This window comes from Triturus cristatus, chromosome 5_1 (assembly GCF_964204655.1).
Source record: "Triturus cristatus chromosome 5_1, aTriCri1.1, whole genome shotgun sequence".
Classification (NCBI taxonomy): Eukaryota; Metazoa; Chordata; class Amphibia; order Caudata; family Salamandridae; genus Triturus; species Triturus cristatus.
In genome coordinates, this window is record NC_140587.1 from 253,221 (window position 1) to 269,913 (window position 16,693).

The following is a 16,693-nucleotide window of genomic DNA, read 5'->3' on the forward strand; positions in this document are numbered from 1 at the left end:
TCAGGATACTCTCTGCAAGGCCCTCCACACCACTACTCTGCTCACCTAGCTGAGAAACCTTTCCTTTCCTTTCAGACCGAGCCCTCTCATGAATCTGGATCTCCACAGCAAGTAGGGTGGCCATCTCCTCCTAAGGGCCCAGCTCTGAAATAATTCTCCCTTTCATATGGGGAAGATCTTTGTTTGACCCATTTCTATTCCACCACCAATCTAACTTCAGCTTGTTATCTGTCTGTTTGTATAAGTTCTGGTAGCTTGCACCACCTACTGAAAGTCTGCTCTGTAATATTGGTATTACACTGTACTTCTGACACCACCAGCCACCTGTAATAGGAAAATGGCATAGCCTGTCTACAGTAACACATCACAGTGCCTTCTGCTAGGACTGAAAGACACAGAAACGCAGGTCACTGAGCACATAGGTAGAGAGTAGACACAATTAGAGACCGGTTTTTATTAACTTAATTTCCTCTAAATGCCCATTCATTATTTGTTTCTAATGAAGTGTTTATTCATTGCAACTGTTTAAAGAACACAAATTCCACATTCATTTCTGCATTCAGATCCTTTTTATTAGTGGGATGGAGACCGTGGATTTAACATGTGGTTGTGTGGAAGAAATAGAAGGAACACAATAAATCCATTACCACACATAAGGACAGAGGGAGTTTCCGCAGAGCTAACATGATAAAGGAAGTCAGCCTTCGGCCTTGTTCTACTATTTTCTAACAGAAATCCACACAGACTTACAAGGTCCTCCTTACATACAACAGGGGGTCACTTATCACCTATATTGCACTTATCCTCAAGTGACATCCCCAAACACTTATAAACACACTTAATTATATTTGTGTCTTTAGCCTTTACCTATTCTGAAAGCTAGCACACCTCCTGATGCGTTGCTTGTTCTGTGTAGAACACTCTGCAGCCAATGTCTGCACTATAGACCACCCCAAAGATACACAAGCCTTAAGCACAACATAAGGACTTGCTACAACTAGACATACTTTCCTCATTGCTTTCAATCCAGCTATTGTCAATCCATAACAACCAACAAGGAGAGTCAAAGAGAGTCAAACAGAGTCAGAGAAGGCAATGGTACTCAAAGAGAGGCAGAGAGAGGCAAGGACAGTCAGATGGAGACAGAGGGACACAATGGGAGGCTAGGTGAGTCAAAGAGAGCCAGAGGGAGGCAAGGAGAGTCGAAAAGAGCCTGAGGGAGGCAAAGGGTTTCACAGTGAGTCAGAGGGATGCATGGAAAGTCAGAGAGAGCCAGGGAGATTCAAAGAGAGTCAGAAGGTGGCAAGGAGAGTCAAAGAGAGCCAGAGGATGCAAAGGGTGGAAAAGAGAGTCAGGGAGGAAAACAACCTCATGAGGAGGGAAAGGAAGGCTAGGAGATTCAAAGAGAGTCAGCGGAGGCAAAGCGAGTCAAAAAGAGCCAGAGAGAGCTAAGGAGAGTCATAGACAGCAAGAGGGAGTAAAAAAAGTCAGAAGGAGGCAAGGAGAGTGAAAAAGAGCTAGAGGGAGGCAAAGGGAGGAAAAGAGAGTCAGGAAGGTAAAGAAACTCAGAAGGAGGGGAAGAAAGGCTAGGAGAGTTAAAGCGAGCCAGGGGATGAAATAGGAGTCAAAGAGAGGCAGAGGAACACAAGGAGAGTCAAACGGAGTGAGGGAAGCAAAGATACTCAGAAGGAGGGAAAGGGATGCAAACAGAGGCAGGGGGCTCAGGGAGGAAAAGAGAGTCAAAGAGTCACATGAGGCAAAAGGAGTCAATGCAAGTCAGAGAGAGGCAAGGAGAGTCAGAGGGAGGCAGTGGGAGGCAAGGCAAGTCAAAGAGAGCCAGAGGGAGGCAAAGGGAGGAAAAGAGAGTCAGAAAGGTAAATAAACTCAGAAGGAGGGGAAGGAAGGCTAGGAGAGTCAAAGAGAGCCAGAGGAGGTAATAGGAGTCAAAGAGAGGCAGAGGGAGACAAGGAGAGTCAAACAGAGTCAGAGGAAGGCAAGGAGAGTCAAACAGAGTCAGGGAAGCAAAGATACTCAGAAGGAGGGAAAGGGATGCAAACAGAATCAGAGGGGGCACGGAGAGGCAAAGAGAGTCAAATGAGGCAAAGGAAGTCAAGGAGAGTCAGCGAGAGTAAAATGGATTAAAAAAGAGTCAGAAGGAGGCAAAGGGAGGAAAAGAGACTCAGGAAGGTAAAGAAACTCTGAAGGGGGGAAGGAAGGCTTGGATAGTCAAAGAGAGCCAGAGGAGGCAAGGAGAGTCAGACAGAGTCAGATGGAGGCAAAGGGAGTCACAGAGAGTCGGAGGGAGGCAAGGAGAGTCAGGCAGAGTCAAAGGGAGGCAAGGAGAGTCAAATAGAGTCAGATGGAGTCAAAAGGAGTCACAGAGAGTCAGAGGGACGCAAGGAGAGTCACAGAGAGCCAGAGAGATTCAAAGAGAGTCAGAGGGATTCAAAGAGAGTCAGAGGGATTCAAAGAGAGTCAGAGGGAGTCAAAGAGAGTCAGACAGAAAGCTAGGAGAGTAAAAGCGAGCCAGACAGAGGCTAAGAGAATAGGAGGGAAGCCGAGAGAATAGGAGGGAGGTGTAGGGATGCAACAAACATGTTTATATTTCTACTTGCTACTGAAGCAGCTCCTTTAAAATGTATTGCATCACCATCCCTGTAATATTGCCAAATTATTATCAGCTGTATTAGGCATATTTCTACAAGCCTATCTCCTAATTGCTAATTCAGTGTTATAGTTGATTTTCTGTAAATACACACACAAGGAAACACTTTCTCAGTGAAGGTGATGGTGTATGTGTAGAGGTGCTGCTGAGTCTCAGCATCATAAAATGACAGGAGCCCCTCCTCATAGTCCAGGTAAAGCCCAAACTTTCTTATTGCCTTCCTTTCTTTCTCTGTTAGTGGTGGACTTGGATTCACATTCCAACGAGTCCCATAATGTGCAAAGTACCAGATATCATTACCAGAGGACCATATGTCACGAAAGGGCTTTTGTATAGCAGACGAGAGAGCGATTCCGAAAGCCATGGAGAATTTAAAAAAGGGCCCTCTGGGTATTCTTGGAGGCAGGGTTACCTCCCAGTAGTGATGTCCTGACGTGAAGCTCTGTGATGTCAGGACACATTGGGAATGTAGAAACCTCTTATCATTGATAGTAACTTTTTTCGGCTTGTTAAGGAGCGTGACACTCTTTCTATCTGCAGAGATGCCGAGGGAAGAGTGTGCTGTGTCTGGATCAAAGGAGAGAGACTCTAGAAAGAGAAGAAGGGGGTTAAACGGTCTTGAATTTGAACTTTACAAGCACCACCAGCAGACAAGTAGACACAAATGCATAAACACTGCAGATACATAAACTGGAGACTTCACTAACTGTAATACTCCCACCAGGAGAGAAGGGAAGACTTTTGAACTTCGAGATGCACATGTGCTGAAGACCACTGTGTAGGTCCTTTAGAGGGGGCTCCCTCTCTTCTAGCTTCACCCATTCACCAAGAGACTGGGTGGGAATTTTGATACAGCCAGAACTTTCCTCCCCACTCAAACCACTCTTTGTGGCATCTACCTCAGTGTAAATAAATCTCTCTGGAAGTGACATGGTGTTTGTTCTAGATGAGGACCATCCCTCATTGCTGCTTTAAGAGGCTTGTTGAATGGACCAATCTTAGCTTGGTCTCCGAAGGCGACCTTCATGAAGACTCCACTTCTGTGTTTTATCAACTACATCACTAAAAATGTATTTATTTTGTTTATAGGGCTCATAAACACTCATCCATTGCACAGTCTCGATAACAACATCTATTTATTAAAAGTTAAAAGAAACAAGCAAAAAAGCATTAAGCATTACATATTGGACTGACAGACAAATATATGTAAAAATATCAAGAAATCCATGATGTACAACATTTGAATTAACAGGGTCAACAGTAGGGTTGGGTGTAACTCGTGTAATTGCCTCTAGCCTAATTAGATGTAATTACAGGACATTTCATGTAATTATGGGGGGGGTTATTAGAAATTGGGTTGTTGGTTGACTGTAGTATGAACCTTAATCAAACAGAAACCACACGCCTAGTCAGGTTAAGTGTCGGGCAAAGCCTAAATTAACTGTGCTCACCGTCTGGTAGCTTGGCACACCTCAATCAGGCTTAACTTAGAGCCAGAGTGTAAAGTATTTGTGCAACACTTTAAACAGTAAAACAGTGAAAGCACCACACAAAAAGATACCACACAAGTTAGAAAAATTGTTCTGACTTTAATAAATTAAAGAAGTTCAAAACGACTTGAAATATTAATTTTGAAAGGTTTTAAGTAAAAATAGTGCAAGAAGAGTAAAGCGCTAAAATAAGATATCTGGTCATGTCGGACCAGAACAAAGTCAAAAGTTCAGGACGACCACAATGGAGCGCAGACTGGATACAGGGTCCCAGTTTGGTCCACTGAACAAAAATACCTTAATCCTAGGTTGCGGAACGTTGTGTGGATTTAAGTTGAAAAATGCGTTGAGTACCCTGTCAGTGGGGCTTGCAAGGCAAAGACCAGTGTCAAGGATATGTGGAGCAATCAAGGCAATGTGTCAGCTCTGGTGAGAGGGAACGCTCCAATACAGTGATTTATCATTGTCATCAAGGCTGCCGTTGATGGGAATGTGAAGACCCTGCAGCGGGAAGAGGCTTGTGCAGTGCGTCAGGTCCAATCCATGCAGTAGAGGCGCTGTGTGGGTTCCTATCCATGCAGTGGCGGGGATGCATCAGATCCGATCCCCACAACTCAGCGATGCTTTGGTTCAGCAAGGAATGCGCCTGTTCAGCTGGAGCAAACACCTGAGGCCCACGTCCAAGAGTCCAGGACTAGGGTGGCTCCACTTGGCAGGGTAGGCTCACAGATGGCAGAGTTCAGGTGTAGAGGTGGGGTGGTTGGAAGACTTTTATGTCCTTGAGACGTCAGATCAGGAGGCCAGCCAACTAGCCCTTGGAGTTACTCTGGGTTCAAGTGATGCAGTTCCAGTCCCCCCAACACGGCAAGATGATTGCAGGCTGAAGGGCAACACAACATAGAAGGAGTTCAGCAGAACAACAGTTCAGCAGACTGGCAGTTCTTCAGCAGTACAGCAGTTCTTTTTCTTGGCAGAGTCTTCACAGATCCAGAAGTGTACAGAAGTGGCGGTTTCAGAGGTCCAGTACTTATACCCAGCAGTGCCTTTGAAGTGGCAGAAACTTCAAATACAACATAGATAACATCGTGGGGGCATGTTTCTCGTTTTTGGCATCAACAGAAGCAGAGCCACAGTGTATAGAGGCCTGGGAGTTGTTAAAAACAGCCATAAAGCCCCCAGAACTGTCAGGGCAGCCTGGTACACACACAACCGAAGGACAAAAAACCCACCTAAACAAGTACCTAAGATCACTGCGAACCCCGGGATCAGAACCGACACAACAGACCCTTACATTTATAGCAAAAATGAAAAGAAACAAAGGCGGCAAAGCAAACATATAACGATTAATACTGGATGAAATTACTCCACGCCGGCAAGCAAAGAAACTCCAAACTGTTTTGGGCAAACATCATCTTCTTATTAAATGGCAAAAACCGACATTTCAATTCAGACATAATAGAACATATATGGAGAAGTTACATTGAAGTCACATACAATACGACCTCACTCCCAGGCGTGGGAACTATCACCAAACCTTTAAAAGCGATTGGGATGGGCACCAGTTAGACAACAAGTCCTAAGGCCCGAAAACCCGGAACCATCCAGAAAACAGATGCTAAAATCTGCAAATCGCTACATAAAAATCCACTCTACCACCCAAAAAACCAAACAGCGGACAAACTACATCCAGAAGCTTGGGAAACAACAAGGTTTGAATCAACGGAACACCACCTACAGATTACACAAAAGCAGGTACTGAACACCATAAAACATCTGAGACCGGACGGGGCGCTGGGGGCAAATGGCCTGACAAACGCATTATTTACAAAAGATCCATCCCTTCGGGATGGCCACCTAACTTCTCTGTTTACACACATCCTAAAGTCTTGTATCATTCCTGATTCCTGGCGAGGAAGCATCCTACAAACCATATACAAATCAGGGGCGCATTCCGACCCATCCAATTACAGACTGATTGCGCTCATTGACGTTGAGGCAAACATCTACGCATCAAGCTTGTGGGCAGACCTTGAGGATTGGGTCAGCAGCACAAACCTGATTCCGAAAACACTAACAGGATTTAGGGCAGGGATCGGCACTTTAACGAACATATCGGCAGTCACCCTCCTGGCCAATCAAGCCATCGCCAAATCAAACATCCTCTATGCCTGCTTTGTAGGCCTCAAAGTAGCCTTCGATAAAGTGCCCAGATCCAAGCTAGGGGCGAAAATGAAATCTTGGGGAGTTCCTACAAAATTATTAGAGGCAATCACTAATCTTTACTCACAAACATGGGTCCAAATAAAAAAGGTGGACGGGCGAAGTCTAACTAATAACATTTCAAACATCAACAGCTTAAAACAGGTGTGCTTTCTGGCTCCCTGTTTATTCAACATCTACGCAGCCGACTTAGAGAACAACCTTCGTTCATCACCAGGAGACCTTCCAAAATTGGGCAACGTCCCAAAAGTACGTCTCCAATACGCAGACGACATTGTCCTACTCTCGCAAACGCCTCGAGGCTTGCAGCTGTTCATTAGCCAATTTGCAGAATATACCACCTCAGCTCAATTAGTAATCAACCTCCAAAAATCGAAGGTCATGTGCTTTCCCAGAGCCCATAAAATATGTCCTAAATTCACCTGTATGTTAAACAACTCTCTATTTGGGGGCACATCTAGATTGCCAGCTCAATTTCAAGCAACATCTGGTCCTCGGGCAAGTAAAAACCAAACAACTGCTATTTGCATTTAAAATCCTGCAGAAAAAACTCAGCAGTTGTTCAACAAACCATCCACTAAATGTCATAGCAGCAAAATTCCTGCCATCCATTTCATAGGGATCGGAAATGATAAACACTAAGGGGCAGATTTACAAGCCCCTTGAGTCACTTTTGCGCTGTCGTTGCATCACTTTTGTGACGCATCAGCGGCGTAAAAGTTGCGGCCCATTTACAACGTGATGCATCTATGGAGATGCGTCACGTTGTAAAGCCCTGCGTGACATTATACCTGCATCAGGTATAATGTATGCAGGGTGGGCGTTCCCACGTAGGAAGGCCTCGTAACAGTGACGCAGTGAAATCTACAAGATTTCACTGCGTGACTTTTAGGATGCTACTGCGTCAAAACCTTACGCCTGCTTCAAGCAGGCGTAAGGAGTGATGCAGTGTATTGGGAACAGGCCGCAACACGCATTGCTGGAGTTGCGCCGTGCTTGCGACACAACACCAGCAATGCGTGCCTTTTCCGTCAACAGATGCGTCAGAATTTCTGATGCATCTGTCAATCCTTGCGCCATGGTGCGCCGTATTGTAAATACGGCGTATCCATGGTGACGCAAGGGTTTTGCATGGTGGCGCAGGGAAAGTGACGCATCTCTACAGATGCGTCACTTTCTTGTAAATCTGCCCCTAAGGACTCGACAGTCTTAAACACAGCACAATCTAGTGTCCTCAAGAAATTGTTCTCAATTCCACGCCACATTCCTCAAGCCCAGATACGACTGGATTAAAAAAGACAGATCCCAGCAAGACAAGGAGCCCTCGTCAAATACTATTGGAGGATGACAGCAGCAGAGGAAAACACTTTAGCCCACCACAGCTGGAAGGAGGTCGAAAAACAATCCAGGCTGAGTGAGTCAGTATTCCGAGTTTTAAAGCAACCCCTTTCCGCACTAAAGCTAGAGGTTACTTGGCTCACAATAACGTCCTACTCCGAGTCTAAACAAACAGCTAACAAAGCCATCAAGCAAAAATTGCTGTTAACAGTCAGAGCCTTGTTAATCCACAAAATACACGCGTGGGCGGTGCTGCCATCTCACAAATCGCTGAAACCTCAACCGTATTTGTCAGAACACTTCCCAGAACAATATAAGCGGAATCTGACCCTGCTGAGACTGGGGTCCTTCCCCTCGAAAGATCTCACCCCAAAATGGAAACGGACTTGGTCGACAAAGGAATGCCGTCTTTGTGGTCACAGCGATGAGTCACTACTCCACATATCATGCATTTGTTCTGCGTTGCTAAACACTGGGAAAACTCTCTTAGGGCCAACACTGAAGAGAGTACAAATAAGGACCTTCAGAGAGGCCGTCATAAAATGCCTGGAGTCTCGACTCTCCAATTGTCTTGCGAGGCAATAAAGGTTTTGAACCTAGCGGCAAAAGAATTAGACAAGAATAAAATATGAACTGAACTTGACTATACAAAATCGTCTCGTTGATCTGTTTTAAACTCTGCAGTCCACACCCCCTCAGCACGAGCACTTTATTGTATCCCGGAGAAATACGGATGCCAGTGTACAGTTTTAATGAACTCATCTTGAAGTTTGCTTCCCTAACAGGGCCGGATTTTACACAGAAATAATCTTAACACTATTTTACCACTTATGCAAATGAGTTTATTGCAATTTGTAAACCAGAACAATTGTTTGATGCTTTATGTACGCACCAAGATGGTTCGTTCCACCCTTTTATGATTTTAAAGAAATCGAATGAAAGTATTTTTTACCCACAGGCTCTGCGGTGGCAGGCCCAAGGCATGGCTAAAGGGCTACTTTAAGTGGGTGGCACAATGGGTGCCGCAGGCCCACTACTATGGGTACAGGGTGTACCGCTTTACTAGGGACGCACAGGTAAATCAAATATAATATTTGGGGATGAACCAATATTACCATGTTTAGGGGCGAGAGGACAAACCCTTTAGCACTAGTTAGGAGGGGTGAATTGCACAGAGTCCTAATACCAGCAAAACCAAAGTGAGAAAAATGAAGAGAGGCAAGGAAAAAGGTTGGGGGGAGACCACCCTAGGGCTGTCAGGTCTAACAATCCAGCATCCAGCACTATTTTCTTACAACAAAACGCACCGTTGTGTACAAAATGGGTCGGAGGATGACGATATCATCTAATGCAACAGGAGAAGAACAGCCGCAACCTTTACGCTCTCTACGTTTGTTGTACCTGTCTGCCTGCTGTAGGATTTGTGCCTCAAATCAAAAGAGAATTACCAAAATTACTCCAATTCCTCTAGTGTGAACAAACTTTCGATCAGGCCTCGTCAACAGGAGAGTGATGTTCAGTGTTCAATGGAGATCTAGGTCTGGATCCTCCAGCTGTGGGGGAAAGACGTAAACGCAGAACACAAGGTACACCTGCCGCAAGCATGATGGGGGAAGAGGATAAAGAAGGTGGGGAAAGGAGTGGAGGGGCAGAGAAATTGAGAGCAGAGGGGGGACAAAGGGGAGCACTAAGAGGATGGACAATGTCACAGATTCATAATAGTTACAATTGCCATGACCCATATATTAGACCTGGCATCAGTGGCGTGGGTCTCCCTCCCCTCTACCCTTCCTATCTTTTATGTTGGCTGTATTTAGGTGCTCTGGGTGCCGTGCCACTGCTAATCAGTGCCACAGCGTGAATGCTCCCTGTATATAAATGAGAGAGAGATCGGTATTCAGAGCGGTAAACAGTCATAATATCGAAAAAAAAATATCGACTCGACAGAATATCGAGTTTTTAATATAGAATGGACAGAATATCGAATTGCCAAAATATAGTGGTGAAGAATATCGAAAATCAGGTAAGAAATATCGATTTACATAATATAGAAGTAAGTAATATCGACAGTCATAATATAGTTGTTAAAAATATCGAATTTTTTTATAGTGTTTTAAGTGTTAGTATATGTGTTAAAAGTATGTAATAATTTTGGAATGTATGTTTGAATATTTTTAAAGTAATGAATTTTATGTTATTTAATTTTTGTGTAATTTAATTCCCGTAGCGGGTTGTGGGTTTAGGGATTAGGGTGGGAAGTAATTTAATTATAGTACATTAAATAATAATTTTTAGGAATTATTAATTATTTGTAATTTAATTTTGCGTTTTACTTCTGTAGCGGGTTGTGCGTTTATAGGGGAATAGGGTGGGAAGTAATTTAATTGTTATTAAGTAATTATTAATTGGTATTGAAAATTAATTGGTTGTTGATTAATTATTAATTGGTAAATAATTTGTATTAATTGGTAATTAATTTGTATTAATGGTTTAATTGATAATTATGTTAATTGTATTAATTTATTATTTGTATCGGGTTGTGGTTTTATAGGGGAATATGGTGGGAAGTAATTTAATTGTAAATAATTAATTATTGAAATCATTTTTGTATATTGATAATTAATTTATTATTAACTAATTATTAATTGGTATTAGTATTTATTAATTTTTGGTATTGAAAATTAATTGGTTGCTAATTAATTATTAATAGGTAATTCATAAAAAAAAATTGGTATTTATAATTAATTATTTATTAAATATTGTGTGATTGGTAATTTATTTTAATCATTTTTTTGGGTATTAATAATTAATTTATTTTTAATAAAATATTTAATTATTATTTTCCCTACTATTGCACTCACTGGAGTGGGAAAAGTAATTTTTACCCCTACGCTATCCAACGCTTTCCCTACTATTGCACTCACTGAAGTGGGAAAAGTAATTTTTACCCCTACGCTATCCAACACTTTCCCTACTGTTGCACTCTTTGGAGTGGGAATAGTAATTTTTACCCCTATGCTATCCAACGCTTTCCCTACTGTTGCACTCACTGGAGTGGGAATAGTAAATTTTACCCTCACGCTATCCAACGCTTTCCCTACTGTTGCACTCACTGGAGTGGAAATAGTAAATTTTACCCTCCCCCTATCCAACGCTTTCCCTACTGCTGCACTCTCTGGAGTGGGAATACTAATTTTTACCCCTACGCTATCCAATGCTTTCCCTATTATTGCACTCTCTGGAGTGGGAATAGTAGTTTTTACCCTCCCGTTATCCAACGTTTTCCCTATTATTGCACTTACTGGAGTGGTAATAGCAAATTTTACCCGCCCGCTATCCTACGCAAAAAAAATTGAATATTTTTAATTTTTATTACGTTAATATATATGTATTACATTTTTTTTTTACTTACATTAATTATTTATTAATTGTAAAGTTAATTAAGTATTTTTAAGTATGTTTTAGTTAATTCTATGTATTATTTCATTAATTTTACATTATTTTTAAGACATTTAAAAAATTCGATATTTTGACCAACTATATTTTTTACAACGATATTTTGGATTCTATATTTTTGTACTTACCTCTTTGTAGATAGGGATTCGATATTTTGGCATTCTATATTTTTTCCTCGATATTTTGGCAGGTCGATATTCTCCTTCTCGATATTTTGTCAGTGATCCATTCAGAGCATGGGGAGGTGTGACTCTTTGATCCGAGCAGGGCCGTGCCTGGCAAGGTGAATGATGGCTCCACCTCCCACTGGGTTTCTGATAGCAGACCCCCTCATTCCGAAAGGGCAGGATGTTGCCTCATAAACCAAGTGCTCCCCGACCCCACCGAACTGGTTCTGACTGGACTCAAGTGATTTGCGACCTTAGAGAACAAAGACTTTTTAGGTATAAAATGCTGCGCTGGAACTTTGTCCGGGTGTGTTCCTGCTGCATGTCAAGAGGAAACTCTGTCCGAGCGAACAGAGGAAAGGACTTTGAAACTTTCACCAAGCTTGCCAAAAAAACTACCCGAGGGCCTAAAATTGAGACCACCTCCTGCAGAAGTCTCAGGGACATTAGACTTCACCCCGTCAGACGCCGAAATTCCTGTGCAAGGAATCCTATTTACAAGTGAGGCCTCCGTTGAATAATCCGCAGCCTCTAGTTCTACTGTGAGGATCACAGACTGGACATTGTTGAAATCCTTGCTAACCCTGTGTGGGCCGCTGCAGCTAAGAGAGAGCTGCCACCGCTGAGAGCCCGCCTGGGTCTGAACCTTGGCAACTCTTGCTAACCCCGTGTAGGCCGCTGCAGCTAAGAGAGAGCTGCCGCCGCTGAGAGCTCGCCTAAATCCGAACCTTTGAAACTGTTGCTAAGTCTGTGTTGGATGCTGCAGCTAAGAGAGAGCTGCCGTCGCTGAGAGCCCACCAGAATCTGCACCTTCGAGCCTTCCCCTGAACTTGGATGGGACGCTGCAGCTCAGAGAGAGCTGTAGCCGCTGAGCGGCCACCGTTGTGCCAGCTTGGTCGAGACCGTGATCTGCTGTGTGGGCCGCCGCAGCTAAGAGAGAGCTGCTGCCGCTGTGTGCCCGCACCCTTGTAAACTTCTGCATCCTTGTGGCTCGTCTTGTGGGCCACTGCAGCTAAGAGAGAGCTGCCGCCCCTGAGTGGCCGCACCCGTGGCCACTGGGCATCGCTGTAATCTTCTGTGTGGGCCGCTGCACCAAAGAGAGAGCTGCTGCCGCTGCGTGCCCACTCCCTTGTCAACTTCTGCATCCTTGTGGTTCGTCGTGTGGGCCGCTGCGGCTAGGAGAGAGCTGCCGCCGTTGAGTGCCCGCACCCTTTGCCCCTTTGCCTCATTGTGATCCTCCTGTGGGCCGCCGCAGCTAAGAGAGAGCTGCTTCCGCTGAGTGCCCGCACCCTATTTCAACTTTGCAACATCGTGATCTGTCCCGTGGGCCGCCGCAGCTAAGAGAGAGCTGTTGCAGCTGAGCGCCTGCACCTGTGGCAACTTTGCATCATCGAGATTTGTCCCGTGGGCCACCGCAGCTAAGAGAGAGCTGCTGCCACTGTGCGCCCGCACCCTGTCCCCCCTTGTTGAGGATTGTCGCTATCGTCTCTTGGGCCGCCATAGCTAAGAGAGAGCTGCTGCCGCTATGAGCCCACCATGGAACTACACGATGAGAGTCAGTGCCCCGACCAGCACGGACAGACGCAGCTGCGTGCTGCTGCCGCTGAGCGCCCGCCTGTCCCCGAGTGCCTGAATCATTGTGGGTGCACTCACGGACCTCCGCAGCTGAGTCTTGTGGTCGCTGGGAGTCCGCCTGTCACCATCTCCACTTCTTTGAGAAGCTGCATTCTGTGCTCCCTTTCAGCAACAGGTATCTGGTGGCCGCGGGTCGCGTAGGCGCCGGCCCTGAACTCAGTTAGTGTCACACCTTGGTGAATATGTTGTTGTCTTTTTGAGTCCCTATGGGTTGCAGTGACTTACAGTTGTTGAAATGTTTGGAGAGTTTTGAGTTAGACTGTTGGATAAAGATATTATTTTTCTATACCTACCTGGATTGTGTCCTTTTGTGGTGTTATTACTGCCTTGTTGTGCGTGATCATAAACGCTTGACACACTGCCTCTGAGATAGGCTTAGCTGCTCGTGCTACGTTACCACAGGGTTGAGCAGGGGTTGTCGATGGGGTAGCCCACTTGCCCTGACTTAGGAAGAGGGGTGCCTGTTTGGTTGGTTGTCTTAGTAGTGAATTTTTGATGGCAGCCATGAGTACTTCTAGTAGAGGAAGGCCAACATCCAATGCTTCGGAGGATCTCACCTTGGAGGAGGAAAGACTAGATACCTATACTGCCAGACAACTGAAGTCATTTTGTAAGTCCCCGTGATAGGTCTCTCTAGGAAGGAGGAGTACCAGAAGGCGCTGGAGGCCTGGTGGGAAGCAAGAGAGTCTACTGTGAAAGAGGAAGAGAACGCTGGGGGCAGCAGGATAATGCAGTAGAGGAGGGTGGAGATAGAACATCCTCCAATCCAGGTACTAGTGTATCCTGACCCCAGAAGCTGGAGGACAGGGAGAGAGATAGGAGGCATAGTTTGGAGATGGCTAAATTGGTAGTTCAGAAGGACCTTGAGAGTAAGAAGTTAGATATTGAGAAGAATCAATTGTCAATTGAGCTTGAGAAAATTAGAATGTAGCATGAGAGAATGTTGAGGGAGATAGAGATCAGGGCGAGGAGTGTCCCGGTCACCCCCTCTGGTGACAGCATACCTTTAGTAACTCCTGAGAGTAGAGTTTATATTCCTAAAGATGTCATTAAGGATTTTCACAAGAGTGAGGATATTGGGCAATTGATTGCTGTAAGAAGTTCGAGGGTACCACGTGGGTTGAATATGTGTCTTTTTTCTGCAGAGCAATGGATCGCCGGGTAAAAGGTAGCAAAGTGGAAACTTTTGAGAAATTGTATGATTTGTTTGCGTGGGAGCATTTTTCAAGTAACTGTTTTCCAGAGCTACGCCAGCACCTGATTGATAGCAAGCTGACTAACCGTAGGAAGCTTGCTGAGGAGGCAGACCGATAGATGAGCACCCAGGTCCGCAAAGGTTTTGTGGGAGTCTTCACCAGAGGTGGGCAGGGTCCCCTTCAGAGAAGTGGGGGGGGACAAGGTTAAACCGAGGGAGTTCCAGAAAGGGCCCCAAAGTAATTCCCCAGGGAACCAAGCAGTGGTTTCCCAGCATCCCCCTGAGAAGAAGCCAGTGTCCCCGACAGGTAGGCCTGTTCAGAGGAGACCACTTACTTGTTTCAAGTGTGGTCAAGTGGGCCACCGGTATTATGATCCCCAGTGTCCCCAGAGGGACCCCAATGCACCCCCTTGTGCACCACCCCGTGCACCATCCCGCCAGATTGCCAGTGTTGCTCTGGGAGGGCAGGAGATAGAGGTCCAAGGTGGATGAGATCCCGTAGAGTTAACCCTTGTCTTGCTAGGAGACTTTGAGAAGGACCCTAACCCCACACTGCCTAATAACCTAAGAAGTACCGGCAGCAGGTGACCATCAATAGCCATAGGGTGGAGGCTTTCAGAGACAAAGGAGCCAGTGTGACTGCTGTCAGCTCCAGGTTGGTGTCCAAAGAGCAGTTTGTCCCCCATGCATTCTGCCCCATAGTGTCAGCAGACAACTCAGAGAGCCAGTGTGAGGTGGCTCAGGTTCCCTTCGAGTGGGGGGTCTCAGGAACTCTTCAAGTGGCTGTGAGGCCCGCCATGCCTGTAAACTGTCTGTTGGGCAATGATATTGAGAACTCCCCGTGGGCTACGTTGGAGAGAAAGTCTCATTTGGAAATGTTGGGCCTGCCTGAGGGGGCGTGTGCAACCACTCGGTCCATGACGGCTCAGAAGGATGGTCAGGAGGGCTTGGAGCCAGAAATTATGGCCCAGGTCCCTGCCTTAAAGAGAGGGGATAGGGGGCGCGGGAAAATGCCCACGTGGTTCCCACCGTCCTGGAGGGACCACGCCCTGAGGGGGATGCCCTAGAACCTAAAGGGGAACAAGTGGCTGAACTGGGGGACCTACCAGAGCTGACCCATTGGCAGCAAGAAGGGGGGCCCTCCAGGGAGGAATTTTGCGAGCAACAGTGAACCTGCCCTTCTCTTGAGGGAGTGCGGCGACAGGCAGCCGCCCAGGCAGCAGGTGATCAGACAGGGTCACACTGGATCTATTGGGAGAATGACCTCCTTTACAATGAGCCTTAAGGTTGCTGAGCCTGGGCCAGCCCGAGTGCTGGTGGTACCCCAGCGCTTCAGGACCTTCCTACTGGGGTTGGCTCATGATGTGCCATTGGCCGGACATCTGGGGCATGCCAAGACCTTTGAGAGGCTAGTCACACACTTCTATTGGCCCCAGATGCGCAGGAGCTCTGATGCTCACTGCAGGATGTGTGAGACTTGCCAGGCAAGTGGGAAGAGTGGGGGGAAGATTAAGGCCCCACTACAGCCCTTTCTTGTTGTGAGTACCCCATTCAAAAGGGTGGGTATTGATATTGTGGGGCCCCTGGACCCCAAGACAGCCATGGGCAACAGTTTCATCCTGGTCTTGGAGGACTATGCCACCAGGTACCCTGAGGCCATCCCTCTCAGGAGAGAGACGGCCCCTGTGGTGCGACGGGCACTGATGGGAATTTTTTCCCGCGTGGGATTCCCCGGAGAGATGGTGTCCGATAGGGGAACTAATTTCATCTCCAAGTACATGAAATCTCTGTGGGAGGAGTGTGGGGTAACATATAAGTTAACCACTCCTTACCACCCCCAGGGTAATGGGCTGGTTGAGAGATTCAACCAGACCCTGAAGGGCATGATTATGGGCCTAGGTGAGCCCATGAGGCGTAAGTGTGATGTCATCTTACCAAGTATGTTGTTTGCCTACCGTGAGGTGCCACAGAAGTCCTTAGGGTTCAGTCCATTTGAGCTGCTGTATGGGCACCCGGTAAGAGGGCCTCTGAGACTGATCAAGGAAGGCTGGGAGCAATCTTCCGGGAAACCTCCCCAGGATGTGTTTAGTTACATGCTAGCCTTCAGAAATCAGACTCAGCATTTCAGGAAACTTGCTGAGGCAAACCTGGAAGCCTGCCAGGAAGAGAAGAAACGCCGGCACGACCAGAATGCCACTCTGATTGAGTTTCAGCCTGGACAGAAGGTTTGGGTCATGGCCCCAGTGGAGCCCTGCGCATTCCAGGATAGGTTGACCGGCCCCTTTGAGGTGGTGGAGCGCAAAAGTCCTGTTACCTACATGGTGGACTTGCAGTCTCCCAGGAACCCCTTGTGGGTACTACATGTTAACCGCCTGAAGCCCCACTTTGAGATGTCTGAAGTGGGCATGCTTCTGGCCACAGATGCTGAGATGGAGGAAGAGAGCGAGCCCCTTCCTGACCTCCTGTGTGCCGGGGAGCGAGATGGATCAGGGGAAGGTCTGGTCCTCTCCTCCACACTGACTCCTAA

At 46.3% G+C, this 16,693-nt stretch overlaps 1 protein-coding gene across 1 annotated transcript in view; it reads right to left on the minus strand.

The window, feature by feature from the left end:
- Nucleotides 1–550: 550 nt before the first annotated feature.
- Nucleotides 551–16,693, minus strand: part of LOC146829904 (CD5 antigen-like) — a 501,695-nt gene continuing 485,552 nt past the window's right edge. Inside the window, exon 5 of the mRNA XM_085604182.1 lies at nt 551–3,253. Within this exon, the coding sequence (XP_085460308.1) occupies nt 2,721–3,253 (533 nt within the window). The 3' untranslated portion in view covers nt 551–2,720. The remainder of the gene's footprint in view (nt 3,254–16,693) is intronic.